Raw genomic sequence first — 17830 nt, 5'->3', positions numbered from 1 at the left:
TGTGTGCACATCTTAATGCAAGTAAGACAGGGGCAAGGTACTGCACAGAAAGTTCTAGGAAAGTAATCATTGAGCTTCATAGAGAGAAATTATTGACAATGTCCAATAAGAGGCAGATTTCAGGTCATCATCTGCTACCTCCAGATGTGCGTGTATTCAAAATACTTTGTTCATCTGTTTTTATTGGTTTTGGTTGATGTTAAATCTTATCTTCTTATGAGAAGGTGGTGTCTGTTGTTTAGAGGATAATATAACAATATTCCATACAGCCAGTGAGAACTGCCTCCGGGCTGTTAAATTCTTGTAATCTTATCTATCCCATATGACCCTTCTGCAGAGAGGTCAGGACATAAATAATGGTCTCCTGGAGATGTTTTTATCTTTCACTGTATTATTATTACAAGACAAGATCTGGATTTTTAGGCATATCATTGGAATCCTGAGATGTTTTAAAATAGATGATCTCAATCTAAAACATGACTTTCCATTTCAGAATCTCAAAGTAATTCAACAATATTTCATTTATTAAATTACACAAAGTGCTTCTGAAATAAATGAACATTGTTCTGTTTTACACTTGAAAGTGAATGCAGGTCAAATCCTGGCCTGACTAAAGTCAATGGCAAAATTCCCACTGACTTCAATGAGACTAGAATTTCAACATACATGAATCATCTGAGGTCATATAAAATATCTATGGAGAACAAGGCAGCCCCAAGCAAAGATAACTTGAGCTAGATCTACACACAAGAAGTCTGACACCGGACTCACTATAGCCATATTGGCTGAGTACAGATGGTTAAAAAGCCCAAGGCTGAATCAATTCAATCTTCACAGGTCTAAGCTGTGTAGATAGACTCAATAAGCAAGTGAACAGACATTCACTATTGATTCTAGAAATGCAGTCACACACCTGCAGTGGCCCACTGCTGTGAGTTAAATTTGAATCTGGAGGGGATCTGGGACAGAAGTTCAATAAACTGCTTTACCCATAATCAGTTAACTCTGATATGACATCCATCCTGGTTCATCTTAAACTGGTTTCAGCCATTTTGAAAGTGGTTTATGTGTACTGAACTTCTGTTGTGTAACAGATTTGAACTGGTTTCTAATCACATACCAGTATGTGTGTAAGTTCTCTCCCTAGCCATTAGCATAGTACAATACCCAAATGAGTAAATGATGCTTCTTAGCAGATTAATTCTTCTGGGTGCACTGCACTAACACAACTACATTGCTTCTGGCTCCAGAATTAACATGAACAGATGTTTAGATTAGGGCAGTAGGACACAGCCTTTTTGGCAGACTTGTGATAAATTAGCAATATGTCCTCCCTGAGTGCCACTTCAGTCCTCTTCCCAGATCAAATTTGCTGCTCTGCTTTCTGCTCCATACCCTATCCGCTGGTATACTGCCTGTCTCATCCCCAATCTGTTGCATGCCGTACATCGTGGCTGCCCACTTGCATTTGTGGCATGCATGCTGCAGGTTGGCCATCCCTGGTTTAGGATATCTCTGTATGATGTTTTTTGTTCTGTATAGACATATCTATAGTCTTTGGTAAAGCAAGGAAATGAATGTGGTGTACCACCCCTGTGCCCTAAATGCAAGACCACCATTCTTCCTATAGTTGCCCTGAGTAATCTTGCAGATACCTGTATTTGTATTTTTAAATTAAGTTAATACCTGTGAATCATGGAATCATAGAAAATTAGGGTTAGAAGGGACATCAGGAGGTAATCTATTCTAACCCCCTGCTCAAAGAAGGACCCTCCTCAATTATCTCATCCCAGCCAAGGCTTTGTCTAGCTAGGTCTTAAAAAAACCTCCAAGGGTGGAGATTCCACAACTTCTCTGGTTATGGAACGATACTCTGTATACCCGCTGTTTTTCTATTTCTTTCAAATAGAACTGGTATGGGCAGTAGCAGTGCAAACTCCCCCATGCTTTCCATGCCAGTACGCTAAAATACTAACTAGTATTGACATTGCATGACTACTCAGTGGGCATGTTTACACAAGATGTTTAGTGTCCATTGGACTAATTCTACGGCACATTAGCGCAGCTAGCAAAAAGTGTTCAACTGAACTAATGTGCAGTAGATTTAATCCAATACGTGTTAAACATCAACTGAAAAGCGTTCACCTGCGCTTATGTGCAGTCACGCCAATTATGGTGCATTCAATTAATACCTGTTATTACAGGTACTAAACATAGTGCACTGTAATTACGGCACATCAATAAATGTGTAGACATGCCCAGTCAGCAGTACTTCTGCTAAGACGGTCAAAAAAAATGCCAGTTTTAATAGTCGTTTTTTTATTGACACTTTTCCTTTAGTAACTGATATATATTAGGTGCCTGTCAAAAAACTGGATGTGAATTAGTGACTGAGAAGTAAAAGTCTGTTTCTTATATCATCCATCTAATATATGCAAGCCTCCATCTTCTACATGTTTGATGGATCACACAAGATACTAACAAAAGAAAGACATTTCATAGAATCCATATTATGCAAAATAATCCTTTATCTTCCAGATATTTTTGTATTTTTGGCAACATTTTTCCATATTAGAAATGCTGTTATTTCAGGCAACTATGTTTCTACATGATGTAGTATTTGTTATCTTGTTGTACTCTAGATTTTCTCTGTTTTTCTAAGACAGTGAATTTTACAAACAAACAAGCAAAACACAACAAAAAAAAACTGCAGAGAAGCAAAGCTAGCTAGCTAGATTGAAGAATTTAACTCACTTTTCCTTCAATCCCTTTCCCCCCACCACCATTTTTTTCTTTGCTGAAATATTGTGATGTTTTTAAAACCATTATCAATTTTCTAAGACAGGCAGTAATTACCATAACTTTTTGTTTAAAGAGCTATATATATCCTTTCTTTTTGTATGACATCTATAGAAACCAGATATGAAAATATACATGAAGAAATGCATTTGTTCTTGTGCTCATATAGAGAAAGAAAACTTTAAGGCTGCGTACTTACATGGATGCAAGTCAAAAAAGAACAAATGTAGTAAGTGGAAGCACAAGGTTATACACCTGCACTGTAATAAAATGTTTCTAAAGAATTACAATATAACTTAATTAAATCTTTTCTAGAGGCTTAAATATGTCTATAGATTCTTCGTAGGTTCCCTTTCTTACGTGTATACATGGTATAATCTACGTTTTCAAAGGTGTCTGCTTATCTTGGTTGCCCGGCCTGATACTCTTTGAAAACAGGTTGTTTTCAAAAAAGTTCTGAGCACCAGCTTCTGAAAATGAGGTCCCAGAAAGGAACCTGAAATTGTTATTCAGTTTACAGAAAATAGGTATTAAGTTACCAGTAAATCAGGAATGCTGAGCTCTCTTGGTCCCATGGACTTCTGGTTGAATAACTGATATTCAGTACCTCCTTACAATTTATATTCCATCTACATTTATATGATAACTTTCAATCTTTTCAGGTATAAATTTTACTAAAATAGGGCCTGATCCAACTGAAGTTAATGGTAATTTTTCTATTGAAATGAGTTAGCTTGGTTCAGGCTATAGTGCAGCCATGTTCCATGTTTTTTCTTTTGTAACAGCAGTACAGTTTGTTTGATTTTTTTCCTTGGATGCTAGTCTCAAAATGAGGTGTTAACTGTGAAACCAGTCTTTCTATGTGCATATAGCTCATTATAGTATGTAGAAGAAAATCGAAAGTTTATTTCTCAAAATTCAATCTAATTAATTTCATTATATCACTTTTTCCCTTTGAAATCTATTTTTATTAAGTTTGTTAACTGGTTATGATTAAGTTTAATAGTGAGGATAAATTCATTTAGTTAGAATTGAATAATGACTGAATAAATTGAAATATGTACATTTTGGGAGTTGATGGATGGGAAAAATGGAGGTTCTGATGGCAAGCTCGTGCTGGTACTAGGAGTGGTGAAAAAAATAGCCACAAAAGATGGGAGGAGGAGAAAGAAGAAATAATATATATAGTGCAGGTGTTAGGAGAGGGTGAATCAAGGAAAATAGAGCTGAATTACAGGGCCCTGGATCTCTTCAGCCTCTGCAAGAGAAGGCTGAGTGGTGATCTTGTGGCTGCCTACAAATTCATCAGGGGGCACAGCAAGGAATAGGAGATGTGTTGTTTAACAGGGCACCCCTTGGAGTAAGTAGGAACAATGGCCACAAACTGACAGAGCAGATTTAGGTTAGACATCAGGAAGAACTTTTTTATGGTAAGGGTTGCCAAAATCTGCAATGGGCTTCTCCCCTATGTTGGGGGTCTTTAAGAGGAGACTAGACATGCGCCTGGCTGGGGTCATCTGACCCCAGCACTCTTTTCTGCCCAGGACAGGAGGTCAGACTCAATGATCTCCTAAATTCCCTTCCAACCCTAACATCTATGAATTTTATTAAATTAAACTGGGTAGTTCCTTACAAAGTGAACCAAACAATCTGAGCCGAATGTGGCAAAAAACAGGAGGTTAGGGCTGAAAGGTCTTTTATTTCAGAAGTGGCTGAATTCAATTAGCTGTTAAAGTATAAGAATGCTTTATAGTTTGTCTATAAAATGCTTTGGAAATCTTTTAAGATCAAAGACGATATATTGTATTATTTTGAGTCCATGCAGGAATCTGAAGTTCCCACTATTTTCATACTAATTTCACTTTGGAAGCTTTACTATAAAGCACAAATGGAATTTTTAAAATGTAAAGGATCCTCGTAGCAGAGATTTGCCCTTTTAGAAGGACCATATTCCCCACAGCACTTCTGCAACTTCCAAAGGTTTCTTGTCACAAGAAAACGCCTATGTATGGAATCTTTTCCCCAACCCCTTTCAGTAAGTGGCTTCAGTCTAGCATTTTCTTGATCTTTGCATTTCATGGCTTTTTCCTTTTATTATCTTAATTAAATAATAATAAATAAAAAGAATAGATCAGTAACCCAGGAAACAGCAGGGATTTTCATGGTAATGTAATGTCTATTTAGACTGTGCATTCTGCAGAGTAGCTACACTATCATTTGTTTGCACAGAGCTGTATAAATAAAAAGTTGTAACCTGATCTTTCAGAAATGTAATGTCTGTGGCTGCTGCCTGTGAAAATTTTGGCCAACTCATGGTTCTTCAATGAATCTTGTTTGAGAAGGAGGAATAGTTCATTGATCATCCTTGCTCACCAAAGAGGATCATTGCATACCAAATGGATATCCTGAACCTTGCTTTTCCAAAGACAAGACTGTCTAGATTGTATTTTTACTGTTCCAGTATCAATCCTGAGTAAATCCAATGGGTCTGCTGGCATAGTTGAGGTTTTGCTTACCAGTTATATTGTACCAGAGTACAGAAGAAGTCACTGACTGAAATGAATTCCAGACTTACACTAAAGAAATGTAAATGAAATTAAAGCAGGACTCTCTTCCCAGCTAGATCACGGATTTAATTTGCAGTTGCTGGTGTTCTAATATCTGGTTCTGACATTTAGTTTTGATTTGCTCTGAGGTCTATGTGGTAGGCAAACTAAGTCATCCTGAAGCAGCATATCTTTTGCTCTGAACCAATACTGGAAATCTAGCAGTAGAAATGCTACTTTATGACATAATTTTGGAATAATAACAAAAAATGGATCTGGCCCATTTTAAACCACTGAGAAGACACAAACGGGCTGGAATCTAGCCACACCTGGTGAGCAAAGATTTCTCCTCTTCTCTTGCTGATGCAAGCCATACTTGGAGGCCAGGTAGAGACATTCAAAAAGCCTGAGGAAGAATGGATCCAAGTTACAAGGCTTTCTGTAAGCAGCGTAGTTCAGATGAGTAGCTAACAGGACACACATTTGCCCTTTGGTGGTGAGGAGGGGAGGAATTGTAGACTGGTTTCCGCTGTTTTTAAGCCAATCTATGTGCTGAGCTTCTGTTTTGTTACAGGTATAGACCAGTTTCCAATTATTTATAATGGTAAAAGTGTAGTGTCTATACCTGGACAGAAGGCACCATTTTTATTGCCCAGAAACATGTAAAAGCCCTTTATATGCCACTCCTCACATTTAATGTGTAGTGGCAATGTTGAGGATGCATATAATTATGGTTGAGTTCTCATCTGAACCTAAAATAACTATTGGTATAGGGTTCATAAAGGACCCTTTTTAGTTGGTAACACATGTTACAGGGAGTTGGAACAGCTTTTTTCTCTGAGGACAGGAAAAAGCAGGAGCATTATATCTAATGACAATAATTGCGTTCTTCATAGATTTTCTATAGGAATGCTAAGATATGAACAATGTAAAAATAGGCAACAAGAAATAGCGGTGGAGGGGAGAGGGTTCCCTTTTTTTCCTAGTTTTACACAGATTTTAAGATGCTTTTTGAAGTTTTCTAGGCTTATGAACTGAACTCTTCATCTACTGTTAATAGTATTTTACACATTTTAGGAATACGGTGTTCTTCCCTTGATTTTGTTAATTAAAATATTCCTAGGAATACAAACTGAGAATTTGAAAGGTGGCATGGACACAACTGACAGATAATTAATTATATTGATGGCTACAAAAAAAATAGGAAACCAGTACTGGTATTTAAAAGCTATGACTTTGACTAGTTTCTCAGGAGCTGCAGATTTTTTTAAATATACAATATTTATTTCAAGTCAAGCATTCAGTTTTGATCAAAATAAAATATAATTTTACTATGTAGTACAGACCACAGCTATATTTACTCTGACAAGAAGTACAAGTACAAGTTCCCATAACAAGTACAATCTTATTGTTTGGAGAAAGAGTATAAAAAAACCTGTTCAAGTCGCAGGATACATGTTACTTTACATCTCTACTTTTCAGTAAAGTTGTCCTTAATAGGTCTACACCTTTAGAAGTGGGTGGTCAAGTAATACAAAATTCAACTGAAAGTCAGGAAACCTGAATTGCAATAAAAGCACTGCCACAGGTAGAAACTCCCACTTCCCATTCATCAAATAGTAATATGTTGCATTATAAAAGAATATATAAATAGCAGAGTTTTCTTGTTTTATACTCTAGGAAAAAAGCTGCATATACAAAGTATTCAGTTCTGGCTGCTAGCAAATTAACAGTTTGTTTAAAAAGATAAATAAAAATATTGTTGATACACAGCATGCTTTTCATTATACTAAACATTGGAAACAAAATATTGAAATATTTGCTGGGCCCAAATTTCCATGTCTTGAAAAAGGAATCAGAAATCTAATTTAAGTTTTTCATCAACTTTTGATTCTTTAGCTTCTTAGATTAATTTAATAGCCCAACAAAACTAATTAAATAATATTAAGGATATAAGAGTACAAAGAATGGCAAGTCCCATTTTGTGAAAAGTTTAAAGTGTGTCTACTAGCATTCAGGTAAGCATATCATATGACCTGGAGAGTGTGCCTTTGTAAAACTTATACATTCTGATTAATTTAATGAAATGGTTTTATCTTCAGGGCTTCAATGAATAGTGTATCACACATAGGCAGATAACATCCTTGGTAGAAAGGCAACTAGATACGTTAATCTGAAGCTAGACAGAAGGCTGGGCAGGGTGGGACCTTATAGATACTAGTTGACCAAGTAGGTTGTCACTTATTAAACATCAAGCCTCATTGATCAGGTTAGTATATAAGGTGTCAGGGAGGATCCAGGATTCAGCAAAGGGGGATGTGGGAGCAGCCACTCGTACTTTAGGGGTGGCTGCACCCCTGGTCCCAGCCTCTTGTTCCCCAACCCACCAGTGTAGGCAGATCTTACTGTAGGAAACTCTGGGGACTTATTAAAGTCCCCAGAGCAGATAAATATCCTCCTCTTCGTTTCTATACTGAGAGGCACACCCTCACCATCTGTGCCTTCTTTCTCTAGTTGCTGCTGCTCCTGCCCACTCCAGCCAGGCAGCATGAAGGCTGGGCTCAGCATCATCAGGAATTTGTGGGGTGGGTTCCTCTACACTGCCTGGTCCCCACCAGGAGCTGGTGGGGGAAGCCATTGACACTGTCATAGCCCTAGGAGAGCACAGCCCTTGCACAGGCCAACTGGAATGGGCAGGAGCAGCTCTGGAGTTACCTCTGCTCCTAGAACAGCAGGGAAAGCAGCCACAACAGGAGAGGAATGGAAGAAGAGGACGGGTAGCAGATGTGCCTCTGAGCACAGAGGGGAAGGGGGGAGTCTCTTCTGCTTTGGACACATTTTTAAAACCCCCAGGGTAGGGACCAAAATTACACATGAACTGGTATAAGTGATTGGAAGCTGGTTCAAATCTTTAACACAACAGAAGTTCAGTTCACATAAACTGCTTTCAAAATGGCTGAAACTGGTTTAAGATAAACCTGCATGGATGTAGTATCAGACTTAACTGATTTAGGTTAAATCGGTTTATTGATCTTCTGTCCCAGATCCCTTCCAGATTCAAGTTAACTCGCAGCATCCCAAGATGCTTTTCACCTCTCCCATAAACCCCACCTCACAGGGCAGGTGGATTAGCCTTGGCCCAAGCTGTCTGCTCCAGCAAAACAGGGAGGTATGCTCTAGCACCCCCTAGCTTCTGGCCTGAGTCACTGGAGGCATGTTGCTGCATTTCCAGAATCAAAAAAAAATATTCACTTGCTCATCAGTTCAATCTCTGCAGCTTAGAATAACCTGCTAGGATTGAATCAAGTCAGCCTCGGGCTTTTTGACTGTCTGTACTTAGCCCCAGAGGCTCCAGCAGCATGGTCCAGTCCAAAACAAGGGTGCAGCTGCACCGCTGCACCCCCTCTGGACCCACCTTTGTAAGGTGCCTTCTGCCCTTCCTTCTGATCAGACAGTAAGTAAATTAAGAAGGAACAACAACAAGACAAGCCTTGCATATTCCTGTCGTCTGCAGCAAGGCGTGAGTAGAATAGTGAAAATTCTCAAATGAAGAAACAAAGATGCAGAGGTTTTAAAATAGTAGTTTAAGTAAACAAAAAAACTCTTGGAGCATCAAGGGACAAAAGTACCAACTTTTGGAGTCAAAGGGGCCTCTGTTTACTACAGGAAAAGCCAAAGTCAAAGAAAAATTGTGGGGTATGAGGGGGCGTGGGGAAGGGAGCAGACTTCATGTTCCAGAGGTCTAGATGAAGGTAATTCTGAATGGAATACCTTCTGAAAGGATTACCTTCATAATTCAGTAGCCTTTGCTACTGAAAAAACACTCGAGTGGTAAAGAAACTAAAGCAGAGAATTGCAGACAAGAATTTATTGTTTAGATACCTGTTTCTTGTGCTAGCTAAGATAGAGTAGTAAGTTTGAAAATTATTGAAAGGCTTTTGTGTTTTGTGCTTCAAATGGCCCCATAATATGCCAACCTTTAAATGGCCCACCTGGAAGAAGAATTCCTTAAGAACTGCACCACCAAACTCATGCTACACCTGAGATATATAGATGACATCATCATTATTTGGACCGAAAACCTGCAGTCTCTGATTGATTTCTATCAGAAATTCAACAATTGTCACCCTTCCATCAGACTCTCTCTTGAATACTCCAACACAACATTTCCTTTTTAGACAACATGATCAATATCCAAAAATGTAAAATACAAGCCACCATGTACAAGAAACCCATGGACCAACATACATATGTCTACAGAGAACCAGCAATCATCCTAGACACATCAAAAAACCTGTAATTTACAGCCAAGTTCTCTGATACCACTGAATTTGCACTGAGGAGAATACCCACAACCATCACCTCACAAATCTTGAAAGGGCTTTCATCAAACAAGGGCACTCCTCCAAAGGGATAAATCACACTTCTGAAAGAGCAACCCAGATACCACATGAAGAATTGCAGGAGTACAAAAAAAAAAAAAATCCTCATGAATTGCACAGCATTAGTTATGACATACCATCCTTCCCTGGAACCTAGTCAGAAAATCCTTAAACAATTACAACCCATACTAGAAGGCGACCCAGTTCTTAAAGAAATCTTTCCAGAACCACTCATCCTAGCCTTTAGACAAGCACTGAGCCTCACTAACCTCATCATCAGAAGCAAACTTCCTATGACCCAAACCACTCTCAATGGACCCAGACCATGCCGGGGCAAGAAATGTAAAACCTGCCAACACATCTCCACCACTCCCACAGTAACCTTGTCCCCAAAACAGAACCATCACCATCTCTGGATCTTACGCCTGAACCTCCAGAAATTTAATATATCTCATCCAGTGCACCAAATGCCCTGATGGGAAATATGTAGGAGAAACCAAACAACAACTGCACGCCAGAATGAATGCACACCAAAAATCCATCAAAGACAAAAACATACAATTACCTGTGGGGGCTTCTCACAAGACAATCACTCACTCTCTGATCTCTCAGTTCTAATTCTCAAAGGGAATTGACAAAACACTTTTCATAGATGAGCCTACCAATTTCACTTCAGAAATCTACTGGATACAAAAAATCATGGACGTTAATATAGATATTGGATTTATGACACATGACAACCTGCCTGACATCTGACACTCCAAGTAACCTGACTCAAACTGGCTGCTTGCATTCCTTCACACACTTCCCTCCCCTCCCCATCACCCCTCCTATCTCTACCCATTTCATTGTCTTCCAAACTTCCACTCATTTGCCTTTTCACACACTTCATGTTTACTTTAGCTTCTTTCCTACCTTGGACAACACATAAGAGCAGCAGAATCTCCCAGTGCCTGAAGAAAGGTGTTTGTGCTCGAAAGCTTGCAAAGAACCTTATTCCAACTATTTCATTGGTCTAATAAAAGATTTCACATTTACCTGAAGAATCTTGCCTTCCTTGTGCTTCAAATATCACATGTCCCTGAAGAACTGAATTGCAACAGAGTACTCACAAGGGTAAAGACAATTAGACAGTAGGGACTCAGCTCTCAAAAGGTGATGCTAGACACATTGTCTACACCCCAAGATTGTGTCTAGAAACTCAAAGGTAATGGCTACCTTCTGTCCTGCCTAAGGAAGTTCAATATGCATAGGCCTATCATTTGGGACCCAAATATAGTAACTTGAAGGGTATCAACAAAGGAAAGCTTGATTAATTCTCTGATACCACTTCTTCTAACTAGTGAGAAGGGCATTTCTTTGCGAGAGAAGAGCAGAGTTTTGGCCTCTGTTCCCAACATTGTTTATGTACGTTATCCAAAATTTTGCATCAAATATGCTTTGAATAAAATGCATAAAAATCATGATCTGGAACTCAAAGCCTTAACTCTCTGAGGGGAGTTCCGTCCGCACTAGACCAGAGTCACACTCCCCTTAAACAGCTCTCCTTCTAAGCCCATACCCAGTAGCCCAACTTCATCCAAAAGAGCCCTGTCTATCCCATAGCCAGGTGTTTAAGACCCTTTCCTGAGAGGTGTATATAGGCTCAAACCTTTCCTGACAGGTGGATGTAGGTTCAAACCTCCTTGGGCTGAGTTGCATCTAAGATGTAGCTGTACCAGATCCTGGGTAAATATCCCAACTTTTGACTTATTGATTAAAAGAAGAGAAGGCTTTCATTTGCCAGGCCACAGTTGCTCCTCCACAGTTCAGTGTGCTGCAGAGGAGCTCACTAGGGCACAAAGGTGCTGCCTGCCTGCTAGCTGTGCTGTGACCGGGTGCTCAGGGCACAAGGGTGCTGCCTGCCTGCTAGTCGCATTTCCTGTCTGTTAACCGCACTGTGACCAGGGCCTCAGTTAGCCCCAGTCACTACCCGTGCATTGTGACACACTAAATAACTCTGCCATAGGATAGTACTCATGTTGGGCAGTACTATCATATGGCAGAGTTAATTAGTTTACTCTGGCCTAATAACACCTCACACGTAAATGGTGATTGTTTACTGCGGAACTAATTCGTCAACTCAGCAGTAAAGTGCACATGTAGATGGCCCCAGTAAAAACTAAATTCAAATTACTTTCAATACAGACTTGCTCCAAGACAAGTTGTCATTTGACTCATATTCCATGACTACTGTTTAATATCCAGGAATTTTCTGTTCAGTCTCTGCCTTATCAAATAAGTTTGGTAAATAGTGCACTAACCGCAGGGGTGGCTTACTGTTCATGCCTGTAAACCCTGAATTGCAATCAGACGGTCAATTAATTTTGTTCAGGCTTTTGAATAACAATGTTATGCTCATACCAGTTAGATTTAAATTTAAACTAATGCCTGCAAGATAAATTAATATATGGTTCATTATCAGGCATCTGCTTCCTTTTTTGACTATTTTGTTGTTCCTTGGTCCCCAGCTCCGTTCTTCCTCTTAATATAGCCCTGGCCTACTTCCTTACCTAGTCTCATTAACTTATTATTGGTTACTAAGCTCCTGTCACCTAGGATAGTTTTCTCATATTTCTCCTCCTCTAATTCCCCACCTCATTGCATATCTCAACTAATATATATATTTTTTTTTCTTTATTTCCATACCTTTTAATTTTGTCTGTCTTCTATAGTTTGGTTTAATTTAGAGAAGAGAGGTTAAATGTACTCAATAGTCATGGGCTATATTTTCTTTAACTTTGATAGCTGAAGCAAGCAAAAATCTGTCTCTAGTTCTTGAAGGTTTTCCTCAGAACATCCCAACTAAGTTTTCATTTCAAAGAGACCTTTTGTGGGAAAGTTTTCTGAGCCACTTATTTACCTCGGTGAGTAGTGTACTGAGATCAGTAGTTCCTTTGACTATCTGGCCTTTTGATATACTCCCACTGGGGAAGGAATAGTGTCTTTGTATACAGTGTCTAGTGTATGGTAGCTAGTATAATGAAGTCCCAGTCTTGATTGGAACATTTGGACTCTACCATGATATAAATATTCATTAAAGATAATTATAAAAGCTCCTCTAAGGAAAAGCTCTGATGCTGCAATTCGTATTTGTACTACTGTGATTATCTAAGTGAGGGGAAAAATTGTGAAAAAAAAAAATTGACAGCTGCCTTTCAGCCACACTCCCTCCTAGTCTTTTTCTCCTTCAGGACCTCTGTATTTCTTCCTTGTTCTTTGGTTTATTTTCTTTCATATTTTTTTTCCTGTTGTCTGTGGTTGGCACTGATCTGTTTACAAATGCCACATCATTTTTTTTACTCAAGATACACTTTTCTTTATTTAAGATTCTTTTAACAATAAACTCCCTTTGGTTGCAAACCCTTAGTAGGGCCTCCTTATTTCAATCACCTTTGAGCTTGGAGGCTAGTTTTGATTTTCATAGCCAAAATTTGACCTTACCTAATGCATGCAGCTGCATGGAGCTAATTTGCAATTCAGTACCTTTCTGCTGGAATAGCACAAAGTTCAGCTACCCTCTCCTTCCAATATTTTTCAATATATAATGTGTTTCACATAAACCAGTGATACGGGATGAATGCACTTCAAGAAATGGACTCTGCCTGCTGATGCCACATACAGTCAAAGGGGCCATCGAACACTTATTCAGAGTATCCTGGTTGTATCCTAGTGTATCTTTGCAGTATTCTACCTCTGTGAACCTTAAAGTTGCATTAGCACAATCATGTTAGCTTCTACTAGCTTCCATCAGGGACATCTTCATAAGTTGGTTAACAAACCAGTAGGTCAGAAAAAACAGTCCATGAAGACACTGTTAATGCATAAAAACACCACAATAGTTTCATTTGTACCAGAAAAGAAAGATTCCACATGGAAAAAATTATCTCTAGAACATAAGACACGGACCCCCAAGTTAAAAATTTAAGTTTAAATTCCTTAAGCTTAGAAGAATACTGTTTTGTAATTGGAAGGGAAAAAATGGCAATATTCTTTAAGGTGTTGTTTGTCACCATTAGGCAGCTTTCACCCTTCAGACTAAGCAAGCTGGCGAAAAGCACCATTTTTCAAGGGGCGCATGACTTCTCCCCCAACTTTTTTTACCACTTTTCTCTCGTACCTCTCAAATTATTTCTTTTTCATGAACTTTTCATGAACAGATACCTCTTGCTGAGCTGACTCATACCATAATCAACTATACCACAAAACCCCAAAGACAGAAAAATAAGGTAGTCCCTTAGCTTCTCCAATACTCAGTTCTTGGAGCAGGCTCATGCTTCTGAGTTTATGCTGTTGCAAAAACTTCTGTCCATACGCTTTCCACTGGGAAGCCTAGACAAAGCTTGCAGCTCTTAATCTGTGCTCAGACTCATTTAATTTGGTTATAGATTGTTAGTATGTCTTGAAAAATAACAACGTTTGAGAGGGTACTCATCTAATAGACAACATAGACTCCACATTAAATGTGTTTACATAAAAGAGACATATCAGCTATTCTTTTTCTGCCACCTTTTTTTTTCTCTTCTTTTTTTAATGGAACTGATGTTTCTCTCATGCACTCTAAATACCTTTCCTTTTCTAGTCTGCAAAGGTCTAATGTAAGTCTGTTCTTATGCATATAAATAACAATTATAGGACTATTGGATACAATTAAAAAAAAACCCTAATTTGACTGTGCCCTCTAGGGTCCAGTTTATCAAAGGGTTTCTTACTCTAATGAAAACTATTTATATTGCTCAGAACATCATATACAATTGGATCCTATTTCATATCAGATAGCCAAAAAGAGTGATAGAAGGAGAAAATGCATTTTGTTTGTAGAGATTAAGAATTAAGTAATGGTCTTGCAGTTTAAACTCGGCATGCCTGCATGGGATGTTTAATGCAGTCACCTAATTAGCTGTGCAGTAAAAGTCTTGGCATCTACATATGTGGCCCTATTAGGCCTCAGGAAACTAATAAACTCCACAGCGGGTTGGTAATTGTAAATAGTGACCTGCTGACCCATGTGCAGCAATGCATGTGTAGATGCTGCAGCAGTACATATGTAGACCAGTGCCCAGCTGGCTGGGGCACAAGGGTACTTCAGTGTGGGGGCTGCTTGCCAGCTAGCCCCACAATGGAGCACTCTCATGTCCCTGCCAGCCCTTCCACAGCACGTTGAGCTGGGCAGGAGTAGCCCCAGGCTAGCAGACATCTCCCCAGGGCCCTCTGCTAGCTGGGGCTGCTCCAACATGCTGCAGTCCCAGGCACACATTCAAACAGCACACCCAGGAGCAAAAAACTCTGCCATACCAGAATGTATTGCTCTGCATTAATTGTATGTGTAGATGTGCCCACCGAAGTGAAGAAATGTAGACACCTGCATAAAAGTGGTTTGATTTATTAAAGGTACAAAACACAAACACCTTTCACTGATGAGGCCTTCTCAAGATGATGCAGGTTAGAAGGAAGCAAAAGAAATTTCTGGGTAGATTTCTGGAAAAAATTCTCACATGGAGATCTGTTAATCTACAAAACCTCCCTTTCAGCTGCTATGGTTGATGACTAGTAACTTGGGGCATTTTTACAAGTACTCTGTGGGGGGGACGGGGAGGAGGTGCTTTAATTAGAGCAGCTCCGAGGACTGCTCAGATGAAAGCACCAGTGTCTCATGTATCAGCATCCTCATGCTTCAAAATGGCAGTGGGAGCGCTTTAAGCAAAGCTCATCGAATAAGCTTTAGTTAAAGAGCCCCCCGCACCAAAGCGCCCCCCGCACAAGATACAGAGGCTGGCTGGTGCATGCTAATTAGCTGGAGCATGCTAACTCCATGGTCCAAGAGGCTGAAGCTAATTAGCATGCTCCAGGAGACTTGATTAATCAAGCCTGCTCTGATGCACTTTAATTACAACACATCAGAGCAGCCTCTTGACATGTCTACAGGCACCCTTGAGGACTTTAAAATAAGACTGAATGATCTCAGTAAGAGGAGACAGTATACCCTGGGGGTGAGACTGACAGGAGGAATTAATAGAGTTATCATTCACCCCTCCCCTTTTTTATTTTCTTAAGGAAGTATGTGAGGAGACTGAGCTGAAGGGGCTATTCTCTTCAGTTACTGGGAACAAAGACTGCACAGGGAACCCTGTATTTCCTTCCAGATTTTTGGAAGGAACTCATCAAATTTGTGTCTTTCATTGTGAAAGTTTGATTTAAAAGGCCCACCCCCAGTTAGGTGGGAGCCTACTTGGGTGTATCCCAGAGAGAACAAAGTGCATGAGGTTTACCTTTACTAATCACCGTGTACATAAGACAGATACAGTTTAACTGGAACATCATGAAGGCGAGACGAGATGCTGAAAACTGTCCATCTCAAATTTGATGAACCAACCCAATAGTCTTGGTGTAGGTTCCATGTTCAGGTTAAGCAAGACATACCTCATAATTTATATTACTCAGCATAAAATAAAGACAGCAGGCATGCTTTCATCTGGAAAGAGACACCCGAGGCATGAATCTGTAAACAGGAACTGTACATGGAGGAGGTGTACAAAAGCAAAAAGCAACCAATCTAGCTTTTTACTTTCCACCATTGTACTGCCTCTATGGAAAGAAAGCTGGTAATTTGTAGCTTAATCATACATTTCACCTAGGCATGTCAGCTCCTTGTGGACTTTATATTTTTGAAAGTTTGCAAACCCTGCTCAAACATTTTTATTGTCTGCTGGGTTTCTGGGTTAGCTAGCAGAAATCTCTCACCTTATTTTTAAAGGAACAGCATATTTCCTCTTAATACATTAGCATAGTTATGAAAGTGTTCATGATGTTAGGGCAGATTTGCAGATGGGGTTCAGCACGTACTTCAGTGAAGATGCATTTACTTTCCCTCTCTGAAGATCTGGCTTATGTTTTATTTACAATTGCCCTATTCATTCTTTAGCTCTCCGGTTGCAGGCCAATATTTATGATATTGGTACCAAATGCTAGTTACTTCTAGCATTTGTCAGCTTCTGACAAATGAGAGCTTCTGTCACTCTCTAAATCATGTAGCACTGAAGAAATAAATGTTATGAATTGTGTATTTTTAAGTAACAAAGCCCCCAAATCATATTTGAGGTTTGTATTCTGTAAATTTAATATTTATTAATGATCCTTCATTCTAAACATTCTAATGAGTCAATCCTACCTCACTGGGGTTTCATCTAAGCCCTTACACTAGAATCAGACTATAACTAGTTTAGTCTTTTTTTTCCATTGTTTGTCTACTTTATGATCTTTCTTCTGTTCTTTTTTTCCTCTTATTACACTTACCTTTCCTTCCCACCTTCACCTCTTTTTCACTACTAGAACTGAAATATTTATCATATACCAATGGATAAAATAGATACACAACCACAGCAGTTTTTCTGCCTTGCTTTATGGGAAGCCATGTGTGTTTTGTTTTATCCCAATTTTGTTCTTCTTCTCGGTATCTTACTAAGACACTGATACCACTACGAGAGCCAACAGAATGTACTGCAGCCAAATTATAAGACCTGGGAAAATCATGACAGATATTGACTGCAATCAGAGAGAGACCTTGGACCACATATGAAGATGAGGCATAAACATGAATTAAGTATGCTATATTAAGTTCCATAGAAAACCTTTGACTCAATTGTATGCCATGCCAACCAATAAAACCAGACCTATCTTACTTATGAATACTTAAAGGGGAAGAAGAAACCTATATATACTCTGCAATATGGAAAAGTAGAATAAATGAAGTTCAGATTACCTCTGCCTGAGCAGATTGTTCATTTTCAATGTGGTCAAATAGATTATCTGACTCTCCAAGTATTATGCCATATAAATCGGAGTCATAAGTTAGTGTATCAATGGTAGGAGCAGCCACAATGCCCTCAAAGATGAAAAATCCCAGAAAAATATTTGCAAGGGTCTTCATTCTTCCTTCCTTTCTAAAGGAGAAATAAAACCAAAACGTTTGTATAAATAGGATTGTAAATCACCTGTGAAAATTCATTCAAGCATGAATAGCAAATAAAATAACAAGAAAGAAGCTGAAGGCTGAAGAACTTCTTA

At 39.0% G+C, this 17830-nt stretch overlaps 1 protein-coding gene across 2 annotated transcripts in view; it reads right to left on the bottom strand.

Moving 5' to 3' along the window:
- The window catches only part of EPYC (epiphycan), a 34400-nt gene that overhangs the window by 14454 nt on the left and 2116 nt on the right, over positions 1-17830 (bottom strand). For both annotated transcript variants that reach the window (XM_006029292.1, XM_006029293.1), the window contains exon 2: positions 17526-17706. In XM_006029292.1, coding sequence (XP_006029354.1) covers positions 17526-17693 — 168 coding nt within the window. In that variant the 5' untranslated portion in view covers positions 17694-17706. The remainder of the gene's footprint in view (positions 1-17525; positions 17707-17830) is intronic.

The sequence above is a fragment of the Alligator sinensis genome, unplaced genomic scaffold (genome assembly GCF_000455745.1).
Source record: "Alligator sinensis unplaced genomic scaffold, ASM45574v1 scaffold141_2, whole genome shotgun sequence".
In the NCBI taxonomy this organism is placed as follows: domain Eukaryota; kingdom Metazoa; phylum Chordata; order Crocodylia; family Alligatoridae; genus Alligator; species Alligator sinensis.
This window is presented reverse-complemented; position numbering and strand designations above follow the sequence as displayed.